This window comes from Pristis pectinata, chromosome 3 (genome assembly GCF_009764475.1).
Source record: "Pristis pectinata isolate sPriPec2 chromosome 3, sPriPec2.1.pri, whole genome shotgun sequence".
Taxonomy (NCBI): domain Eukaryota; kingdom Metazoa; phylum Chordata; class Chondrichthyes; order Rhinopristiformes; family Pristidae; genus Pristis; species Pristis pectinata.
The window spans coordinates 109,047,142-109,071,082 of record NC_067407.1 but is presented as its reverse complement, the minus strand read 5'-3'; the positions used below and the strand labels follow the sequence as shown (position 1 = coordinate 109,071,082).

General features: G+C 38.3%; 1 protein-coding gene across 3 annotated transcripts in view; it reads right to left on the bottom strand.

Moving 5' to 3' along the window:
* Positions 1–8,518: 8,518 nt before the first annotated feature.
* The window catches only part of kctd3 (potassium channel tetramerization domain containing 3), a 71,497-nt gene continuing 56,074 nt past the window's right edge, over positions 8,519–23,941 (bottom strand). For all 3 annotated transcript variants that reach the window (XM_052012016.1, XM_052012015.1, XM_052012017.1), the window contains exons 10-18: positions 23,550–23,665; positions 17,869–17,956; positions 17,198–17,314; positions 16,728–16,898; positions 15,600–15,755; positions 14,164–14,260; positions 13,894–14,078; positions 12,809–12,947; positions 8,519–10,942 (exon numbers count right to left, since the gene is read on the bottom strand). In XM_052012016.1, coding sequence (XP_051867976.1) covers positions 10,360–10,942; positions 12,809–12,947; positions 13,894–14,078; positions 14,164–14,260; positions 15,600–15,755; positions 16,728–16,898; positions 17,198–17,314; positions 17,869–17,956; positions 23,550–23,665 — 1,652 coding nt within the window. In that variant the 3' untranslated portion in view covers positions 8,519–10,359. The remainder of the gene's footprint in view (positions 10,943–12,808; positions 12,948–13,893; positions 14,079–14,163; positions 14,261–15,599; positions 15,756–16,727; positions 16,899–17,197; positions 17,315–17,868; positions 17,957–23,549; positions 23,666–23,941) is intronic.

Genomic DNA, 23,941 nt, shown 5'->3' with positions numbered 1-23,941 from the left:
GACCTTAAAACTGAGCCAATCTTACATGAGTTTGTATAGATTATTTCTGATTCTAAATTTATCTCGCCCTTAGTGACTATCATTGGACTCTTTGATGTCCTGTTGCTCTAGGAGCTGCCATGAGGATTTATATGACCAGAGTTCTTTTATCAAGCTTTATAACTTTGATTAAAATCAACTTGATAAAATATGCTTCTAAATGCTTCAATCAGGGTCTGCTCCTCAGGCAATCAGCAACAATTCACCACATTTAAATTTTACTAAGTATTTACGTACTGTTTGAAACAAAATTCTTCAGGAGAAAATGTGCTTACTTTGAGTTTTAGGTAGTCTGTGAAATATTGCACTCTGTATTCCCAGTGCAAGTTCCAAGTTTCACAAAAATATTAAAAGAGTTACATTAAATGATTAATTTTTTCTTCAAGATGATGTTATAAAGTATGCACTTAATTAGTTAAGTATCCACCTCTAATTTAGATTGGAATGAGAAGCACCATAAGAATGGGAATTACCTCTGTTTCTAGGATAGTTGAGTGAAATGTACAGAACTAACTGCAGTGATCAGTTCTTTAATATAACAATGTTTAAATTTGATATGCAGGTATTGTCTTTCAAGTAATAACTAGAAATTAAATAATTTTATTATAAAATATTTCTTTATGGATTTTAAGTTGAATGGCTATCACGATTATTATCATTACAATAATTTTGACAATTAAGTGTTTCTAAAGACAATCGATCCAGTGGAATTTCTGAAAGAACATAGCAACAGTGAAAAATGGGAACAGATGCATCATTCTCAGGAAGAGCAGCTGATCCAAAACATAGACTGGTTTCTTTATCCAGAGATGCTGCTTGACTGGCTGAGTTCTTCCAGTATTTCTGATTTTGTTTTAAATTCCACCATCTGCAGTTTTATTTGTTTTCTACAGATGTGGCCCATTTGTCTCTATGAGCCTATTCTGTCATTCAGTATAATCATAGATGATCATGTCTTTCATTACCATATTCCCTTTCTCTCCCTATACCCATTGATGCCCTTTGTTCTAGAATTTTATCTCCTTCTTAAATATATACAGCAACTTGGTCGCTACATCTGTGCAGTCTGCAGAGCCTTGACAAAATTTTAGAAGTTTCAATTTGATTCCCTCTCAATCTTCCAAACTCTAGTGACTACAAATCTAATTGACCTAATAAGGAGACCAAAACTACTTATAATAGGCTAGGTATGGTATCACCAAAGCCCTGTTTAATCTTCTTGCAATGAAAATGACATATCATTTGCCTTCATAACTGCTTGCTATAATAACACAACAATGTTAATGCATATATTTCTTAGCTGCCAAACTGTGACTTTGTTCTGAACTTCTTCCATTGTGTTAATAGTACTGTATAAAATGTGATCCCTGTCAGGATATACCGAATTGCTACAATAAAGAGATATCTTTCCTTCAGTGATCTGAATGCTGTTAGACTTAATAGCATCTTGTCATAACACTGCAATTATTTTGCGGTACCTATTTCTTATATTCATAGTAGTCTAGTTTTTACAGAATTAATTCTGAAATGTAATAATTCAGATCCACTGTCAACTGAATTACCTCATCACTGTGGCAGATAATCTGGTAAATGTATCCAGAATGATGCAAGGATGCAGTAGCCACTGAACAATCAAGGTCACTAGCTTTTAATGAATGCAACATCTTTAACATCCAGTGTGTTAAAAATATAGTGAACTGACAATCCAAAACCAAAACTGAGTTCCTCTGAGCAACAAAAGAAGTCAAGAGAAAATTAAAGTTTTCTGAATAATTTCAGTAGCAAGAGTCCAGATCTTGCACCATTTTTCCGATGGTTCCAATCAGAATTGCTCGTATTCAGCCATTTGAACACCTGTAAGCGCCAAACAAAATGTAATGCAACTACTCACCAGCTACGCTATCAGCACCTACTAAACCCATGAACTGTACCACAAACTCTAGAACAAAGATAATAAGTGCATAGGAAGCCATCACCAAATGGCACATCATCCAGTCTTAGAAATGTTTTGTTGGTTCCTCATCTTCACTGGGTCCAAATTCTGGAATGCCTTCCCCAACAGCATTATGGGAGTACCTTTACCAAGATTGCAGCAGTTCAAGAAGATAGATCACCACCATCTTCTCAAAGACAATTAGGGATGGGCAGTAAGTGTTGACCTTGCCAGGAAAGATAATTTTAAAAAGTTCTATTCCTGTACTTTCAAGCATGGAAGTCTGGGACATAGAATGACAATAGTGCTACATCTGCCATTACTTTTCACCACTGGATTCCACACAGAGTCCAATCACAGAGCACAGTCTTGCTGGGATTCCAGAGCAACAGAATCATCACTCGGATCCCGGTCCTTGTTAAATCTGGCGTAGCCGACGGATTAGGAGGTAAGTTTTTCTAATTATTTTCCTTAAATTCTATGTCTTTAATTATTTCTAACTGTTGTATTTTTAATTATTTCTATTTTATTGAATGTTTTAACTTATTTAAAATAAAAACTTCAATGTTAGAATAGTTTTTAAATGTCTCAAAGACTTTCAAGCTATTAGAACACCTTGCTGCTTTCACAGTGATCAAGACCTCACTTGTCACCCTGCTCTCCCAGGTTTGAGTTGGAAATAGCCTGTCAGAGTCATTTTGGGAGCATCAGTTCTATACTACACTGTGTACAATCCAATCACTATCTGAACATTGCATCTGGGCTTGAGGGCTCAGAGAATTTTGACTGCAAGCTGAAATCTACACAGGGATGTGACAGCTTCTCGGACCTGGGAAACTTTCTCCTTATCTGATGTTTTGCGGTGCTTCAAACTCAGACTGCAGCTCATCAATTCTGAGTCAAAGTTCTTTAAGCTGCAGAAACTTCCTCCAAGCTTAGCTGCTCAGGATTTCATTCTCTCTACAAACCTACATGCTCCAGGTACAACACATTGTCTGCCCTGCCACCTCTGACCTAATTTAATGTATTTACTTGTCTACAACTTGTAAATGAATTTTTAAAAGAAGTCACTGGCATTTCTTGTCCGTTCCTAATTGCTGCTGAACTGAGGAACCATTTAAGAGTCAACCACATTGGTTGGTCTGGAGCCCAGACTGAGAAAAGGTAGATTTCCTTCCCTGAATAACGTAAATGAACCTGGTGGATTTTTACAACAATCCAATAGTTCCATGGGCTCAGTTGCTGATACCATCTTTTTTCTCTATAATTCAAGTTTTACACCGATAATGCAAAGTCCCCAACTGCTAAGATGATTTTTGGAATCTTGTGTCTGAATCAATGTCCCAGATCACCGGTAAGTAGGCCAGGAAATTAATCACAATGTCGTCTAATTGCCTTTTTAAAGTTTTTTTTAAAACTTAATCCTTCTTTAAGTCACGCATTTCAGTTGCTCCTCTTTGTTCTAAATTGTAATTTAGACCAAACCCTGAAGAAAGAAAAAAAACAGCCAATCACCTATCTATTATTTGGTGATGTCATACTGATTGCTTGCCAGCTCCTGCTGCTGCTAATTAGATCAGGCCTCAGGCCTGCTCCTATTTTTGTTTCCTTATGGTGGAGCTCCCTTGCTGGTCGTCTTCTTCTCACAGTAAGTACAGGCTTTGAGCTTGGATCTTTATTTTTTTTTCCCTCTGCTTGGTGATGAAACTCTTTCATAGGTTTGATTCATCTTCTGTAGGTGTTGTGATTTAGGAGAGTGAAGGGGAATGTGGAAGTGGTGTTTTGTGCTATGTGAATTATTACTGCAACTATAAGAGAGTAATTGAGATTAGAAGTATGATTCTTACCATTGCAACTTTGAGCCCATTTGAATATTGTAGGCATGTCCTACCATCCAAACTCCTTTGCATTGACCTCTGTGGTGACCTCTTCCTTCTGGAGTTGCTCGTAGTTCTTTCTCCTTTCTCCTGAGGAGAATGCAGTCTTCCTCTTGCCCAGTGCCTGGAGGACACTCCTTTCTGGTTCTCTTGAAGCCATTTAACACTTTCCAAATTTTCCTACCGTCTGTAGCTAGGATCTAGCTCTCCGTTAAGAGAGGCAGGCAGTGTTTAAATGTTATTAAAGGTGCATTATTTCCCATACACTGCCACCTGAAACAGCCATGCAGTCAAAGCGCATTGTTGGTAATGCTGAGGGATGCATAATGAGGTTTCCGATGCTCTTGTGAATAACAATGTACGTCACTTGTACAGTACATGTTTCCAGGCCTGATCTAATTTCTAGGCCAAATCATTCCGTATATTTTATGGTGTAAAAAATATGTTCCATTTAATTATGTTTGGAGAATGCATACAAATGACCAATCATTTGAGAGATCAGAGGGACACTGGCCCTGACAGAATTCATGTTTATAAGTTTTGTCTAGTCCATCATATCTTTTGAAGTTTCCATGATGTTGCATGTCCCCAAGATAAATGAAGTTAAAACTTGCTTGTTTAGTCAATCAAATTTTTTGAGTCAGTAAAAATCTCTGTTCAATTCGGTTACCTACTGAGTCAAACTGCATGTCATGCTTGTTCCTCATTGATCACTGAGGAACAAGTAATTAAACTGAATAATCAAATCCTTTATTATATTTACTTTAAGAAGGATGTAGAATTGATATTTCCTGAAATAATTGTTCTGATTACCATCCATGTTTCCCTATTCAGCTTGAAGTGCAAGCTAGAAATACATTTATAAATGAAAGAATACATAAATGGACCAAAAAATCTGTCAATAAAATTTGTTTAGAAACAGAAAATGCTGGAAATTCTCAACTGGCCAGTATAAGAGAGAAAACAAGCTGGTTTTAAGTGTTGGGGAGCCCAAAGGGAATATCTTTGATTTGGCAAGGCTAAGGTTGACATCAAGCTAAGCTGTAAAGGAAGTCATCCAGTTGATGTATTTATGGGGCAGTCAAGAGACCACACCAAACATAAAGGCTATGAAATAGAGAGTGTAAAATAAATTGAAATTGCAAACCAAGAGAACTAATGTGAGCTTCAAAGTTAACTATGGCTTAATTTCTATTAAAGTTCTGCTCTAGACCCGTCAGTTTTTACCTCCGAGTTCAAAGATCCAGGCACCATTCCAAGAATAATTTATTGTTTCTGAAAATGTTTGTCCCTTCCCAAATCCTTTCAATAGATGCATTCAGCCATTCCCAGCACCAAATTTCCTCTATAAGTACAATTTCAACATTTTGTGGGTGGTACCAAAGGCCTTGTATATTGAAGATTGTAGAACAAACTTTCATCTGTTTCCCATACAAGATAATAGCAGATTAAAAGAGAAAAATTGTGGACAATTGGTAGGAATCATTGAAACATATCACTAAGAGCAGGCCATTCAGCTCACTGTCTCCTCCTGTCATGCCAGCCAGAAATGGACAGTTTGGATTAATTCTCTTTCCCAACTCCTCCCCTTAAAGTGCTAATTCAGGTTCTTTTAAAACATGAGGGTTTTTGCTTAAACAGTCGTTTCAGGCAAAGTTCCAGACACATGTACATGTTGAGTATTTAACTAAAAAAGTTTCCTCAATTCCTTTTCAATTCTCTTAGTGACCTTAATCTGTACTTCCTAGTTATTGTCCTCTCTGCTAAGTAAAATGGGTCTCTAGACCCCCTATAATTTTATACACTTCAAACAAATCATCCCACATTCTCCTTTTGTACCAAATTAAACAAACAATATTGGCCTAAGTTGTTGATACTCACAACTGCAAATTTCCAGTGCAGCAATGCCCTCATAAATCTCCTGCACAATCACTCTGGTGCTATCACATGCTCCCAGTAGCATGGTGACTAGAAATATATATACACAGTTCTCTATATGTGGCCTAACCAGTGCTTTATACAATTCTAGCATTGCCTTCCTGCTCTAGCACTCTCTGCCCCCATCAGTAAATGCAAGCATCCCATATTCCTCCTTGATCGTCTTAGTTACCTTTTCTGATACTTTCAGGAATCTTTGACTTCCATGACAAGATCCCTCTATTCTTTTCTTCAAGACTTCTTGTCCTCTCATTTACTGTATATTCCCTTGCTGTGTTTATCCTTCCTAAATTCATTGCATTAATTCTTCCCTGGATTGAATTCCACTTGGCACTTCTGACTTGCTGGGTGTTTCCAGCATCTGCAATTTTTATTGTTGTGGTTGCCCAAGCGTCGAGGTGAAAGCCAAGTGTAAAGTTCTGACTGACTACGACTGTCCTTGTGTATGATTTAGGCATTAGGAAAAATGTTAAGGACTGGAAGTGGTAAATTTAATGCTAGCCAGATAAAATGTCACAAGGGTGTCACTGCACGGTGTTGTTTGCCTGATGTACACTGGAGAGACATCTACCTTTGGTAAATAGTGTAGGTGCTTCTGGGCTGGAGGCAAACATCCACCGGAGACGTGGTGGCTAATTGCAAGGCAGAACATTACTCCCATTGTCTTTGTGGTGTACTTCTCCTGCCCTCCCTCTGAGTTGCTGCATTGACTGAAAAACTCGTGATCTGAGCCATTAGTATGACGATTAAGGTGACCGCGGTGGCAGAAGTGATACTTGAACAGAGGGATCTTAGAGTAACTATCCACATTTTCCTAACAGTAGGAAGAAGGTGTATGGGATGCTCATGGTTACTAACTGAAACTGAGACACATCTAGAATTGCATAAAACATTTGTTAGGCCACAGCTAAAGTACTTTGTATATAAAATTCATGCTGCAATCTTTGGGGCAATTATAAATTATCTTTATATGGTGCATTCCTGCATGCAATTTTTTGGCCAATTCTGAATGCAGTAATTAAAGTGTTTTTTTTAGACTCTACAGTTTAATTCACTTGTGTTGGAATTTGCTTAGCTGGTCTTTTACAAAAAATCATTGAATAAGAGGAAGGTGTTACCTCATAATCTTTGCGTGTGAGTAATAAATACTTGCCTAAAATTGGATTTCACTGTGCTGCAGATAATGCTAACACTCACTCAGACTGTTCAACAAAGATAGTGGAATTGGCCCAAGCAACATTAGAAACATGTTAGTTTAGATATTAAGGGAATCAAGGATGTGGAATTAGGGCAGGATTATGGCATTGAGATAAAAGGCCAGCCATAATTTCATTGAATCATGATATTTATGTTGTTGTGCTTAAACCAACCTGTACAATTGCCATAATTTCTCAAAGTTATACTCCCCATGGCAGCCAGATGAACAACATTGTTTGCACTGAAGGAGTAATAAGAATTCCATCTTCGTCCTTTGTGAGAGAGACCTGGAGTTCTTATTACCTGGTGATGTCCTGGGGTAACTGCAGCCCTTCACAGAGAAAACCTGCCAGTTCCAGCTGTTTCTTGTGAGTGAGAAAGTCACCACTCATTTGAGCAACTCCAAAATAAATATTGTGAATTCCAGGTATATTAGGATGAGCTGCATATCACTGAAGAAATCTACTAACAAGCTATTTCAGTAATGGGATCAAGGGCCTTATTCAGGAATGTTTTATGATCAGTGGAGGTGGACTTCCAAAGGTGAATGTTTGGGATTATTGTGTGTCATCTACCTTGCTCTACTAATTACAGGTGAACTGATATTAATGACCATGTCTGGATTGGGAACTACGATCTAGTAAGGTCCTTATAAAAAGTGTCTGTCAAATAATCTCTTACTGTCCATGTCATCGATTAGCTCCCTCCTCCACTCTGCCGAGAAATGAGGACAGCAAACAACTGCCGGGACTCTTTTTCTTGCCCCAACCCTCATCCGTCAACCCCGCACCTCCTCCCCCCCCCCCCCCCCCCCCCCCCACCCCCAAGTAGTTCCTCCTACTCTTGGCCCTAGCATCTATTAACCTTTCAGAGCCCAATGAAGTCTGCATAAATTGGTGTCTGTCTTTGGTTGTGTACCATGCAGTACATAATGTCTTAGATCACTGGAATCTTATTTTCAGAAGACTATTGGTGTCTTCCATGATTCACATACTTGTTTGGCTCTCACTGTATCAGCATTCAGCAGCTGCATAAAGCCTGTGAACTGGAGAGAGGAGATGGGAGTATAGCCTTTGTCCCTCAAGATCCACCCCCCCTCACAGTGCTGAATATAAATTATCTGGCTGTTCAGTCTTCCTGAAGCTGAAGCTGCATTGTGTGCACTTTCCAGCAACACTGAACCAGTAATACAGAAGTCTTGACTAACAAGCCAGCAACTGCCCTTAAGAGGGTGGTATCCAAAGTTGAGAATCCAAACCCCATGATGTGGAATTTAAGTGTAGGTAATGGTGACTACTATGTTGTAATTAAAAACCCACCTGGCTCACTCATGTCCTTCAGAGGATCAAATTTGCTCGCTCACCAAGTCTAAAACTCCACACCCATAACAATGACACTTCACTGGCCAAGTAAACCATTCAGTTGTATTATAACGGAAGTTGGTTCAGTACCTCTTGAAGGCAATTAGGCCATAAATAAATGCTGGCCTTGCAAGAGAGACGTAGATACTGAGAAATAAATAAAACGCACTACAGTGTTTATAAAGCTGTTTTTAATTTATCATTTGGGTCCCTTACCATGGAACATCATGTGGAGTGCAAAGGTTACAAAATTCTAATCAGACAACTTTACATGTATTTATTACATTTCAACTCGGTCTTGTAAAAGAAAAATCCATCAAATCTCTGTTGTTTTTCAGAGATTAGGCTAAACCCAAAGGTCAAGACCCTGATGGTACCAGTGTCAAGGAAAAAAAACTTTTTGCCAGAATTAGGAACTTGTAATAAAATTGCAGGAATGCATTACTTTAAGATTTTCCCATTGAAGCAGATTCTTTTTACTTCATATTTACTTGTTTGCTGCCGAGCTAGCCAATCTACTTTCAAAAAAAGATGTTGAATTGGTCAGGGTTTGTTATACAAGAATTTGATCTGTGTAAATTTTAAAAGGCCTTTGAATCAAAAAAACTTATTCTTCTGAGAGTTTTTTGTAACCGGTGATTGTTACATAGTTGTGTTTGAGAAATGTTATCCTCCCCACACTTGTGACCTTGCAATGTGTAAGCACAGTGCTGATATTGCCATTAATAAGAACACCTCATGAGGAAGAGTTGGTCCGAAGGATTTAGAAGTGGGTCAAAATCATTGACTTTGCATGCTTTGATAAGGTACAGACTAGAAGTTTCCAATACAAGACTTTGGTGGTTTATTGGGAAAAATAGTGATGCAGTATTGTGTTACAGCAATAGCTCCACACTTGAGTTCCTTCAAGCTTTTGTACAAGACTTTCAGTTCTTTACATAATATGGATTGCTTATTGTTTGGCAATTGATGTGTTTCACTTTAAACATCAAATTGCTATCCAATAAAACTAAAGGTCTATCACATTAAAAATTCAAAGGCCTTTGATTAGTGCTGGGCTTTGTCCTTCCAGACTTAGAAATTGCATAGAATTTAGATAAGCAGAAGAATTGGCTTTCACTGCAGCATGAATTTATTAATAGATTATCCCAATCAAATTGGATGGGAAGAGGGTAATTAAAGTTGTGGCTCATACCAATAACTTGTTCCCTTTCCCATGAATAAGAACAATGTTGTTGGTGATGTCAAATGAAAGATTTCATTAATATCTCAAGCTGGCTAGATTCTCTGTCTGCACAGCACAATGTGGTTCTTAACCTTTTCCTACAACCAAAAATTGCCTTTAGTGCCACTGGTGTTATTGCTAATTTCAATCAGGGTATGAAATGAAAAGGACCTTAGGTGTGTCAAATTATGTAAGTGGCTGTAGCTTCCATGTACAATTAAATATAGCTCACAATGTTTCAATCTTCCTTCAATGCAATATAGTTTATTCATAATCTGCAGCATTTTTGACTTAGGAAATCTTCTAAAGAATGTAGTATAATGAATATATGCTCACAAGCTTGATCATCAGCAGCACCCTTCTAGGTTTGCTCATGATCTTTAAAATAAATGCAGTTTGAAGCAATCCAGAGCCAAGAATGCACAGAGGAGAATGGTATTTGCACCATTTCAACATGCCTGTAAAAATGGACATTTGGTTCAGAAAGTTATATTTAAAAATTAGAGCAGATTTCAGCAGAACTCAGCCAACTAAAGGCCCTAACAAGTAAAGTAAAACTTCAACAGGCTCAGTCATGTGGGACAATTCTCTGTCAGTTTTTGTAACAGCGCTAATGCTGGAGTTTAGTGTGCACTCATGCAACCAAAAACAAGTAATACTGACAAGAAATAAAATAAATTCTTTGAACTTGAAATAGTATTTAGTGTACAATTTTGGTGTGAGAGAATACTGTAGCATTAAATGTTCTTGTTAGTTAAAAACCTAAGTTTCCATTGTAGTGATTATAACTCACAAACTCTGATCCTGACACAGAGCCTCAATCTTCTTATGGCGAGGAGACGTGGCCACTTTTGTTGGAGACTGCGAGGCTGTGCTCTGGGGCTCAGTTCCTGCTTCAGCACCAACAGGGCATGATGCCAACTGCTGGACTGCAACAGTTTTTTTTCTGCTTAAAAATCCTCCTTCAAATGTATTTTTTTTCTTGTTTTCAAACTTATCAGTTTCTTCATCCTGCATTTTTTTCCTGAATTCAGTCACACCTTCACCTGCTTTTGGAGTCTCTACTGTCCCATCCAGACTCCTGCTTCCTCGAGTCTCATTCACTTGGCTCTTTCGCTCACTGATGATATAGTCTCCAGTTCCAGGTTTCCTTATTTTTGGCTCCCCCTCCAGCTGTACTGAAGAATCACTTTCAGAACCAGCATTCCCTTTATCTATCATATTTTTATTGAACGTGAAAGGTTGAAAGTCTCGGTAACTATGAAAGCTTTCCGTCCGCCTTGCTCTTGCTAGCAGCGGACTCTCCCTGTATGGCCTCACAGAACCATAAGTTGCAGTCTCATGAAATGCCTCCGAGGTCTGAAGCTGAAGACTGAGGGGATAAAAAATTTCAAACAAATTAGATTGCATTCCACAAATACTACAAAATGTTACAGTACCCAATACTGTTGAATTTCTGCCAATTATTATCCACGATCTTTAAAATTATGTTTGCAATGGTGCATCATTCCTCTATGGTCTAACTGAGACTGCTCAAACAGAAAAAGCTACTGCAACCCCTAATGACGTGACCTCCCCAGATCCCTTGTTCATCCCCAGGATGGATTCGAACTTGTGAAATCTGTGTGTTGCCCTAACTATATGACAAATTACAGTGAAGAGAAAAAAGTAAATACAGACATGTCTATGGTTGGCCTGCAATATACAGAACCCCCAGTTGAGGTATAAGGAGTCAGTGTGGTACTTTTTTTTTCTGACCTTAACCATATTCCTTCCTTTATAGTTAGGCAAGGGACAAGATCATTCTACTTTCATCAGAGGGCTAGGCTTGTGTTTACAGTGGCAAATCTAAGTAAAAAGAGATGCTGCTTGTAGGGGAACAATGTGCTATAAATATTGTGCTTCAAATTCACTTGTCTTTTTCCTCAATGAGGATTGAGACCACAGCTGGAGTACTGGTCCCAAGACTATTAAAAAGATGTCATTGCACATCTTAGAGTGCAGAAAAGATTCACCAGGACAGTGCCTGGCATGGAGCATTTCAGCTATGAGAAGAGAGTGGATAGACTTGGCTTGTTTGCCTTGCAGATGTCTGATTGAGGGGTGTATGTAGAGTAGACAGTGAGAAAGCAGTGTCCAAAAACCAAAGAGCATAAGTTTGAATTAAGGGTTAGGAGATTTAAAGGAGAATTGAGGAAGAATGTTTTTCACCCTGGTAGAGGCAGGTACACTCACAATATTTAAGTGAGCACCTGAAACATCGGAACAGAAGAGGCTGAGCTATGTGCAGGAAAATGGGATGATGCCATGGGCTAAAGGCCTCCTTCCTTGCCGTATGACTCTGATTGGAAGACATAGAAAATGTACCGAAGGAAAAAAATAGTTGAGAAATAAACAAGAAATCTGGATGATGGAGAGAAAGGCAGCTAAAGTAAATATTTTACTTGGAGGAGGGAGAGGGGGCCCTGTGAGGTGAGGTGAGGTGAAGTGCAGGGAGATGGACTAATTCCACAGCCTAGAAAATTTAAAATGCAGAAGGCTACTGCTATAACTCTTTAGCAACTAACTGTGGTGTAAATTGTCAACGCCAAATGGAATTTTGAAAATCAAAAATAATTACAGCTACTGCAAATACTCATCTGTTGAGAGAAAAAAAAATTAACATTTTAGGTCAATGACTCTTAACTTATCCTGAAACATTAACACTCTCTCCATAGATTCTGCTTGATTTGCTGTTTTTTTTCCTGCAACAATTCAACATGTATAAACACATTTCCTACTGGATTACAATTGACTAAGAACAAAACAGATTTTCAATTTACAGGCTTGAGTGTTAGTAAGCTGATATGGTTTTCTTTCAAATAGAATTCACTTCCTCCACAGCATCCCTGATTCTGACAAATTTTGATGGATCTTAAGCAGGATTATTTGCAATTTGTTTTTTTTTACCCCTGAAAACTCCCTAGCTCAAGCTTTGTGGTGCTTCTAGAAAAATTCATGGGAAATGGACAGGTAATGAGTCTCAGCTCATTTATTATCAGGGATACACAATTAAGATGGGGAGCAAGCCACTGTACAAGAATGTTTCAGAGCCCTTAGCAGAAATGCTGTGACAAGCTTTTTTGTTATGACACTGTTCCCCACTTCTAATGCCCACTGGAATTGTCTGTTTTCTTAGAAGAATCTGCTCCTGCTGCCAAAAGATAGCAAATCAAATAGTCTGTTTGATAACTATTACCTTGAGCTTGATTCCCGCAGTTTGGTATGTTGTACGAGAGAGGCAGCTGGACTGATGTTGGGAGTAACACAGCGGGATGTGCTAAGATCACACTGATCCAGCAACTTCAGCAGCTCTTCTTCCGTGGGGCCTCCAACATCTACGATAAAGGATTGATTTTATAAACTTCACACATAGTTAGAGAGAGGATATTAAGAGCAACTCTATAGTGTCTCATTTAACTGTAGTAGCCTTGCATTAAAATCTACAATGATATCCGCCTTTGTTTCAGCTATACTCATGAAGAATTGTAACATTCTAGTAGACCATTATTTACAGAATTATATTATTATTAAAAATCTAGCACAGACCCACCTGAACCTTTATGCAGATACACGAACATTTAACTTTAAAGATGCCTTTTTAATATTCAACATTAATTATACAAACTGTTCCTTGTGTTAGGATAATCCAGTAACCACTCTTGAAGATTCACAAGTGATAGGGCTAGGGGACATGTTCATTGTGAATTTAATTCACTGCTCATTATTTTTAAAAAAGTGCTAGTGACAAAGCAACAGATTTGCTTTTTAAATAATGGCTATTTACCTGTTTCCCTAATGATCCCAAAGACCCAATCACAGACAGATTGTTCAGGTGATTACTGATGATAGCAAGCATCCATGTTGGAGAAAGATCAGCAACATCTCATCACTGTAATACAAGTCATCTACTGGACTACTATCATAGCAGTGCATGATCATTTTGTAAAGTAACATCATACTCGGACAGTAAAAGCTATCAAGGTTCTGCAACTTCGATAAAAGGCAGAGAACTTGATTTTTGAAAACAAAACTATTTATCAGGAACCTCCTGTTATGATGTTAGATTTTGATGGACTGTGCATTAGAAATGGGAAATTTCAATTCCACATCAAAAGTATCCATATTCTCTAGAGTGTTGTTTGCTGCCGGTATCTGTAAAACTATTATGTCTAATAGGAATTTCAAGCAGAAGATTCTAATCTCTATTTAATATCAGCAAATAAAAATGCACTGCAGTTCCAAACTGCACTGATTTTTTTTTGTAACAGGTTTTCATCTCACCTTTCTCTTCCCCTTTGTTTACCATATCCATGGCAGTTGTCAGGTCCCACATCTGAATACTTCCATTACCATGGCCTGTGAAGAGGTACCGCCTTGGTCGAGAACCCATCCGACTAGAACCTTCACATTCCCTCACAGTAAAAGCAGTTATTGTCATGCCATCCACTGCCTGGATCTCACAAATCCTGCAATCAAAATAACATTGGAATTTCTAATTCTATAAATCATTCTCTAATATGTAGGAAGAAATTAGTTTTGCTAATGGATTACCTTTTCCCCGTGGAAGACAAACGAACAAACAGCTTATTTGTGACTGGAACAACTTTCTGAATGAAAACCTGTTGATCATCCCTCTCCCCAAAGGGTCCTATAAAACAAACAGTAAAATATAATCAATGGAAATATTAAGTTAAGTTGAAAAGTTTTAGTGCAAATAGAAATTTATCAAAGGAAGGTCCTTTTATCAGCAGCCCGGAACTGCCAGCATTGCAATGCTTAAATGGAAGTACCAGACTACTTCCACTATGAGCTGCCAAATGTTTTAGTCCAGCACTTACTGATAGTTTGATACCAAGCTCTACTTGTGGAAAACAGACTCGAGCTATGATCTGAGACCTCCTTTATTTAAATGGGGATTGTAGGACGTGTGATCAAAATGAATTCTGATTTTTACTTGCTGCAATCTTATCAATGTTTATGATATTTTAAAATTATTATTTAAACTATTAAAAAATCCCTTGCAGCATTTATTGATGGTAAAGCTGGAAGTGGAGCCTTCAGTGCGTTCCTAGATTATTTTGTGTGATCTTTGGTTAATGGCAATGGGCTGATCTAACTAGCAAGTGTCCTCACACCTGTAATTGTCTGGTGTAGTGGCTGGCCCTCTGGTGCACCAAGGAAGCCCTACTCCCCTCACACTTAACACATTTCTGGAATCAGTGATACTCAGGCCCTCTGTGTTTGCACCAGACAAGTATAGGTGTGGGGACAGTTACCAGTTAGATCAGGCCACTGCTCTTAACCAAAGTTCAAACAAAATAATTCAGGAACGGGAAATGGGTAAGACTCTCCCAATCTATCCCTCATTGAGACATGGTGCCTAACTGAACTAATTTTATTTTTTGCACTCTCAATTTATCTTGTACGATGGTTCAAATTAGCGAAAGTTAAATATTTCTATTATACCCTCTCTTGTTTAATTTAAAGCAATATTCTGGGTTTATTTTTTTCTAGTTCATTTATTATGGTTATTAGATATGCATTCTAGTTTTTAAAGACATCAAAAACAATACCTTATGATTTATACATTGAGGAACGACAGGCCCTTGCTTTTATAGCACAAAGTAGTCAGAGTGAGACGAGCTCTGCATTATCCCTACCTTAAAATATGTATTTTTCCTCAATGGCTTTTTCCATTTGTTATAATCATCAATCATGAGGCATTTTCAGACAAAAACTGATAATGGTGAAATTTCTATAAATGTACATGCTCTGGGAACATAGCTCATTGTCAAATTCAATCCATATTTGATCATTTAATTGCAATTAGAGTGAAAGTGATCTTTTTGGACACTTTCAGTCCAAATCTCCAAAGATGCAAATAACAGGTGGAGTTAGAAAAAATATGATAAAACATAATATTTCTAAGCAACATTTAATATTTAGAGATCTTCAGCAATGGGTTTCTCTTTGACCCAGATATTTACCAATGTCGTTACCAGCTGCATAACTTCCGTGGCTCTCAGTTTCCTCTAGTGAAAGTATTTTGAAAGATGCCAATGGAGTGGACCCTGGTTGTGTGGAGATCATTCCTCTGAAACGAGTGACTGTCCAAGTCCTCACATGGTTGTTATCAGCACACACTGCAAGACAAAGGCCATTAATCACAGGCAAAAATAGCAATGCTTAAAATGATTATGGGATGAAATTAGACATGTTGATTTGCCAATGTGAACACTTAACTCAAATACCTGCATGTCCCTTTTGTTCACATTAGCAACTAGAAAAGTACAAATCCAATGTAGAAATGAAGATTTCTTGCAAAACTGCAATTTTTCTCAAATGCCTTTGCCATAAATAACACAAAGCTGTTGAACTTGGTGTTAGTTTTTCTTAAATTGACTGCCCTGTTTAAAACATGAATCAGGTTTGAAGAATCAGTCTCTTTATATTTGGCACCACCACCAAAGTGGAGGAACTTTCCAGAGATAATAAATGCTGTTTTCTAAGAAAAAATGGACTAATCACTTGAAGGACAATACTGCCATCAAGAATGTTGAATAAAGATAATTTTAGATACCAGGGATGCAGTTTTGAGAGAGAGAATTGAGGCACAATTAGATTTCAATAGAAGATTGTACAAATCTTGACTAAACTCATCCAGATATCATTTGTGAGAATGATGATTCAAACATCCAAGCTTAAAAAAGAAAACAAGAAGATAAAACAAGATGCATTTTTTCTATCTGATGGGCAGCGGAATAAATCTGCAGAAAACATTGCTGAAGTGGGCAATGTTAATTGTTTCAAGTAGACATACAAAAGAAGCCCTCATTGGAAAATTTTGTGGGAGATAAATAGAGCTCTGTTTAAATTTTTTAAAAATTAAATAGAGATGACTGAGTTTTAAGGATTTGCAATTTTCTAGTTTGACTTCCGGTCTAGCTATTCTTGAATACTGCATTATTTAGCAGAGAGAACAGAAAAAAAAGCTGAACAGGCTTACCACATCTAAGTAATACACAATATAGAAAGCTGCATAACTTAAGGAAATTAATGCAAAAATTATTGGAAATACAGACATAAGCCCCTTCAAATCCAAATAACAAGTTTACCTGATACCAGATACTTTTCTGACAGCATGATTTTAGTCACTGGGCTACGGTGAACTGTGAAGGTCTGGAAGAGTTGGGGACCGGAGCCTACAGTTTCAGGATGTTGGACTATCACACGCACTGCACCAGAACTGGTTCCATATGCAATCTCAATCCAATTTCCACTGACACCTATAAAAGTAAAATGCATTTAGTGACCATATACTAGCTGCAACTCAATTAAATCCAAAGTTTACAAATGAAACAACATGCAGCCGGATATAGTTTTCTCATTTCCACTCTTCTCAATAAGCACAAATACAATCAATCACTTCATCCCAGAAAAGCAGATTGCTCACAGGTGCTTCTTGCTTAGCACTGTCTGATATTTTTACCTGGTAATCAGTGAACAATGCTTGCACTTGATCACATCACACTTACGATTTTTGAACAGTACAGCACAGTGGATTGGACACTAGTAACATACATACTTGTTTTGGGAGTGAGGTACACACTTAGTGCAGTGATGGCATCGTTGGATGGATCATGATAAAGTTCAGTTACCAGAAGGTCATTATCTTTCATCCTTAGAGGGAATTTTTGCATATCTGCAATATTGAGTGGAATTAATAGCATTGTTAATGAATGACATAATTTACATTAAAAGTTGAATTCATCAAGGGGTACTTTCATGCTCAATGTTCTAAATAATAGATATGCCAATAAGGATACACACACTTTCACAATCAGGGTAAAAGAAGCTTCTCATGGCAGCACAGTTCGTCCACACCACCGCTGTGACCACCTACACTTACGTGCAGACGTTGACAGCGGTGGCCACTGTGGGCATGAGGATGACTGAGCAGAAGCAGTAAAGAAGACCACCTCAAAGGTCTTGACTTGCCTCAGTGCACAAGTCAGCCAGTCAACATACAATAGAGTGAAATGGAAATTACATAGAATACCTAAAAGTCAGACTATGCAATACATTTTGGTCTGCCCACTGTTTGACACCTTACCAAGGCCAATTGTGACCTTTGTTTGCATCGTCCCTGCCTATGTTCCTATTCATTACTGAGAGACTGTGCCATCATCTAACCATGCTAGTTACCCATCTGTGGGGATAAGTAACAGAAGATTTTAAATACAGAAGATTTCCTACCTATGTAATATATTGATCCGTTATTACAGCCCAACAGAAGGAATGTTCCTGCTGTGTCACAGCTTGTGATCGGGACAACTTCCTGTACCTGTATATTTGAACAGGGAATTTCAGGTGAAAATTGGATCGTAATCAATCTTTTCATCTGGTGAATTTAACTAGACCAACAAAAAATAAGTTAAAATGATTGTTCTGGATCCAAGTACGTCTCATCTATAGAAAGGTAGTATACTTGATTAGAAAAGCTACTAGAGCGCCAAAGAAAAAGAAACTTAAAATTATGAAGTGACATTCCCTATTGAGTATGCACAACAAACAAAATTGGTGGTGTCTACTAATTTGTACTGAAGGAACTGCATGAACATGCCAGAATTAAAACTTGATACTTGACATCTGCAGGGCATGCACCTCATTCAATATATATAAAAAATAAGACTAGCCTCTCCCACAAAATCACAGTGGTTTTATGTGACAGTATCATTGTGCTGACCTCCACACAGGAAGCATTTAGCAGCTGAAAGTGACTTCCTGTTCATTTGGAAACTGTATTCACCTGGTACTTAAGCATTTAATTAACTTATTATGAAAGAGAAAGTGTTCATACAGGCCACCAGGTCCACGCTGCCTCCCAGCAGAGCAAGCCCGACCTCCCTCTCCTTGCTTCCCTATAGCCCAGTAGCTTATTTTCTCTCACATTCCCATTGTCTCTACTTTGGTTCTTTTGTCACTTACACTAAAGGGGCAATGTGCAGTACCCAATTAAACTACCAGCATGTCTTTGGCTGCATGGATTTTAGCTTCCTCCCACAACCCAGAGAGAAAACATGAAAAATCCTCACAGACTGTACCTGAGAGGAAGTGGCACTAACTATCGTGCCAATTTCCATTCAGATTTTTGGGAGGGAGAAATCAGATCACTACAGATCATTCAGTGAAACATCAGCTGCGGGGATGTCATTGGCATCAAAAACTGAGTGACTGAATACTTGAACAGGTATGAGCTGAACCAAGAAAACTAGCAAGGACTGGTTAATGGAGAAACTCAAAACTGCAGCACCGGAAATCTGAAATAAAAACAGAAAATGTTGGAAACATTCAACAAGTCAGGCCACTTTCAATTTTGTATTGGTTTGTTAATCTTGCAGAGATCAAATGGAAGGTTGCCTTGTGGAATATATCTGTCAGTAAGTATGTGACCTTGAGTTTCCAGTCACTTTAATTCTGTCCCAAATTCACTCTGACCTGACCATCCATGGTCTCATGTACCATTCCCATGAAAATCCAAGCAAGTTCAAGGAATAGAATCCTGTCGACTAACTACGCATATTACTGACTTCCAGTCAGAAAGTTACAGTATTGAAGACATATATTCGGTCCATCAAAACCTCTATGCAAAATCGATACAACTTGTTTATCTCTCCTTAGCCTTATTAGTTTTCTCATGTGCCTATACAGTTCCCCTTTGAACACCACATTTCACTTTGCCTCTGCTATTCCCATGGCCATGCATTTCAGATCTTAACCACTTGCATTCACTTTGGTTCTTTTGCCAATCAACTTTACTCTAGGTCCTGTAGTTCTTGACCCTTTCACCGAAAGCTTCTCTCTAAATACCAGAAAAGATTGAGGAGATTTGAAGATATTGCTCTTAATACTTTGGGTTAAGAAAGTTTAACTCAACTCCTCTCCAAGTTTCCTATGCGTTACCTTAAATCTATGCCCCTTGTTACTGACCACCCCGTAAAGTGAAATATACAGACTCATGATTTTAAATCTCTCTATCCAAGCTGCTCCCAATCCTCTTTGTGCCAGGAAAGCCCCAGCTTCTCCAATCTATGGGTGCAACTGAATTCTCCATTCCTGGAATCATTCCATTAAGTTTCTTCTGCATCCTCTCCAAGGCCTCCACATCTTTCCTAATTAGACATAGAAAAGTACAGCACAGGAACAGGCCCTTTGGCCCATGATGCCAATCTAAAACATCCCATCTGCCTACACCTTCTCTGTATCCCTCCATTCCCTGCCTGTTTGTGTGCCTGTCTAAATGCCACCGAAACATTGCTATCACATCCACTTCTTACACTTCCTTTGGTAGCACATTCCAGGCAGTTGCACTGTGTAAAAAAAAACACAAATTGCCTCATGAATCTCTTTTAAACTTTCCCCCCTCACCTTAGGATTTGGCATTTCCACCCTGGGAGAAAGACTCTTACCTTCTCCCTTAGCCTCCAACACTTCGCAGGAAATAATCCAAGTTTGTCCAGCCTCTCCTTATAGCTAATACGCTCCAATCCAGGCAACATCCTTTTAAACCTCTTCTGCACCCTCTCCAAAGCCTCCACATCCTTCCTATAGTGTGGCAACCAGAAGTGCACCCCGACCGATGAAGACAAGCATGCTGCACACCTACTTTGTCACCCTATCCAATTGTATTAGCAGTTTTAGGGAGCTATGGACTTGGACCCCAAGATGCCTCTGTACATCAACTCCTAAGGGTCCTACCACTGACTGTATACTTTCCTCTTGCATTTTACCTCCCAAAATGCATCACCTCACACTCGTCTGGATTCTCCATCTGCCATTTCTCCATCCAGGTTTCCAGCTGATCTATATCCTGCGGTATTCTTTAACAACCTTCCTCACTATCCACAATTCCATCAATTTTCATGTCAACTGCAAGCTAACTAATCAGACCATCTACATTTTCATCCAAATCATTACGTTTCAAACAACTGATCCTTGCCAAACACCACTGATCACAGACCTCCACTCAGAACGATACCCCTCTACCACTATCTTTTATGATCAAGCTAATTCTAAATCCACTCACCAACTCACCGTGAATCTAATGCGACTTAATCTTCTGGACTAGCCTACCATGAAAGACCTTGTCAAATACTTTACTAAATATCCACTGCTCTACCCTTAATCATCTTCATCACTTTGAGAGATAACATCTCTCCCACATAAACCCATAATGACTATCCCTATTAAGTCCATGTGAATAAATCCTGTCCCTAAGAATCTTCTCTAATAATTTCCCTACCACCAACATAAAGCTCACTGACCTATAATTTCCTGGTTTGTTCCTGTTGCACTTCTCAAACAAAAGAACAATATTAGCTATTCTCCAATCTTCTAGCATCTCACCTGTAGCTAAAGAGAATATAAAGATCTCTGTCAAGTCCCCATTAATATCCTCCTAATTGAATGGCACAGCAGATATTGACAACCCATTCCAGTCATAGAAATCACTGCACAAAAGGGTCCTATTCAGACTATCAAGTCCATGCCAGCCAAAATCAGCTGAGGCAAAGCCCTCTTTCCCGTTTTAAGTCTTGTAGGTTATGGCACATTATATCCTCATTTGGTTATGTTTGTTTTAGACATGAGGAACTCTTTCTTAACCATGCTTTCAGCAATATTCTCCTGACCCTTAACACTCTTGGGGTGACAAAAGTTCAACTCTACTCTCTTCTGATTCTATTTGTTACCTTCAATCTATGCCCCTAGTTATGGACCAACCTGTTAAGTGAAATATTTTCTCCTCATTCACCTTATCCAGGCCTCCCACAATTTAATATAACTTATGTTTAATATAACTTATGTTAAAGAAAACAACCCAGTCTAATCAATCCTTTCTCATACAAATAAAACATCATAGTAAATTCCCCACTCCTAGCAATATCCTCAAATCTCCTCTGAACCTTCTCTGGTGCCATCACATCCTTCCTACATTGTGTGACCCAGAATTCTAGGTGACACAAGAGACTGCTAGGTGTTGGTCTAGTACTTTCTGCATTTCTACCATGATCTCCCTTCTCCATCACCCTGTCTACTGTCCCTGAGGTGTGTATCCATGCACAAATCACTACAGTCCTCTGCACTTGCGTGTATCAAAAACACTCCTTTTTGTATTCCCTTACATTATTTGCCTTCCAAAATCCATTACCTACACTTCTGTCATGAATATCATTTGCCTCTTCTTTGTCCACCTGACTGGCACAATGACTTCTTCCTGCTTTTTCTCAAAACACTTGACTAATTTTTGTATTATTTCCAAACCTCTTGATCATGGCCCTTACACTCAATTTTATACCGTTGATACATAATGGCAAAAGTTAGTGGGAAACATGCACTAAGCCACACAAAACACTGTAAACTTACAGTCACTAAAACAGCCGATGACCATTTCTCCTTGCGTTGATGCAAATATGCTAATTTTGGACCCAAGCACTTGGCTAATTTTCCCTTGGATCCCAAAGGCTTTTAGGATTCTGTTCTGTCTGCCATGTGGAATTTTGTTAAATCAAACTTCCTTATTACCTCAAAAAATTCATTTAAGTTCATCAGACAATATCTTCTGTTAACAAATTCATGTCAGCTGTCCTTGATTAATCTAAGCCTTTCTAATTGATAAATTTAAAGATTAACTCTTTTTTTCCCCAAAGACTTACCAAACCTATGTTATGCTGATAAGCCCATAAGTTACCATCTTCTTTTGTAAAATACAGTGTCGAACTCATCGACAATTTGCTGGCAGGAAAGGCAATCTGGTGTCATTAAGGGCCAAACTGAACAATATTCCTCAAACAGATGTACATTTTATTATCATTCAAATGGAGAAACAAAGTGGTGGATCATTTCTTCACTTGCCTTTCAAAACCTGTTTCATCTTTAGATTGAGTTCCCTTTCACTGAATTCATTCTCAGTTATCTCTCCCATTTCAAATTTACTTTAGCTTGCTAATGACTGAAAACATATCTGTCCACATATGAGGGGGCATAATTTTAAGGTGATTGGAGGAAGATATAAGAGGTCAGGGGTAAGTTTTTTTTTACACAGAGTGGTGGGTGTATGAAACGCACTGCTGGCAGAGGTTGTAGGGGCATATAAATCAGGGACAACTAAGAGACTCAGAAATGGGGGCTATGTGGGAGGGAAGGGTTAGATAGATCTTAGAGCACGATAAAATGTCAGCACAACATTGTGGGCCGAAGGGCCTGTACTGTGCTGTAATGTTCTATATGTAGCTAGACCATCAAATCTGGACAAGCTAAGATTCTCCAAAAGTCAGCATTGCCATTCATCCCTCACATCTTATATCCTGCAGAAATTTAAAATTGGATCGACAGCTAGGGCATAATTACCCGAATGAAATGAAGCAGAAGTTTTGGGCAATAAGTATTTTTAACCTCTTATACTGACAACACAGCAAAAAAAAAATTGTGCTGGTGGCAGTATTTCAGACCCATTACATCTAACCTACTGAATCAGCTGTTTTGTACTCAGTGTCATTTTAAAAAGAAATTCTTCACCTTCCCAGTTTCTTCCAGTAGTTGGAAATTACATATCTTACGATATGAAGGAAGAAAGGAGTTTTGATACAGGAGCCACCTATCAATTACTGGTTTGCCAGGAATGACAGAAGATTTTGGCAAACATCTGTTCACGTCATCATTTTCGTACATGAACCTCTAGAATAAGCTTTCTATAATCTGAATGAACCAGAATGTGAAAACTATTCACTCAGTGCCTAACTGCATTTGCAATTTCTGAATGCGAGGTAGCCATAAAATGAACATACAGTCACCACATCTCATATTCCTAACTGATGGTGATAGTACTAGATTGAAATTAAGAAATAAATATACAAAATTCTGTTATAAATGCAGCTCACCTGCCAGTGTTGGGTAACTGCATTCCACACACCAACTTTCCCAGTGTGACTGGTTGCGACTAGCTGATTACCAATGAAGAAGAGTGCATCTACTGGAACTCCAAGACTAAACACACCTGCAAAACAGAAAAAGCTATCATGTCTGTTACTACATACCCAAACCTTATTCTAGAACTAACAGTTGCACTATTGGTTCTATTGTATATTTTTTCAATGACCCTCAAACTCACGTTAGTATTATCATTTTCTGTACTAGGAACCCTTTCTCACATTGCAGACTGCTTCCCTTATTACCCTCCAATTCCTTGCATTTCCTTTTCAGTTAGCAATCATCTCACTAAAATATGAAAGCTTAATTATGTAATTTATTTTTCTATACGACAGTATTCCAA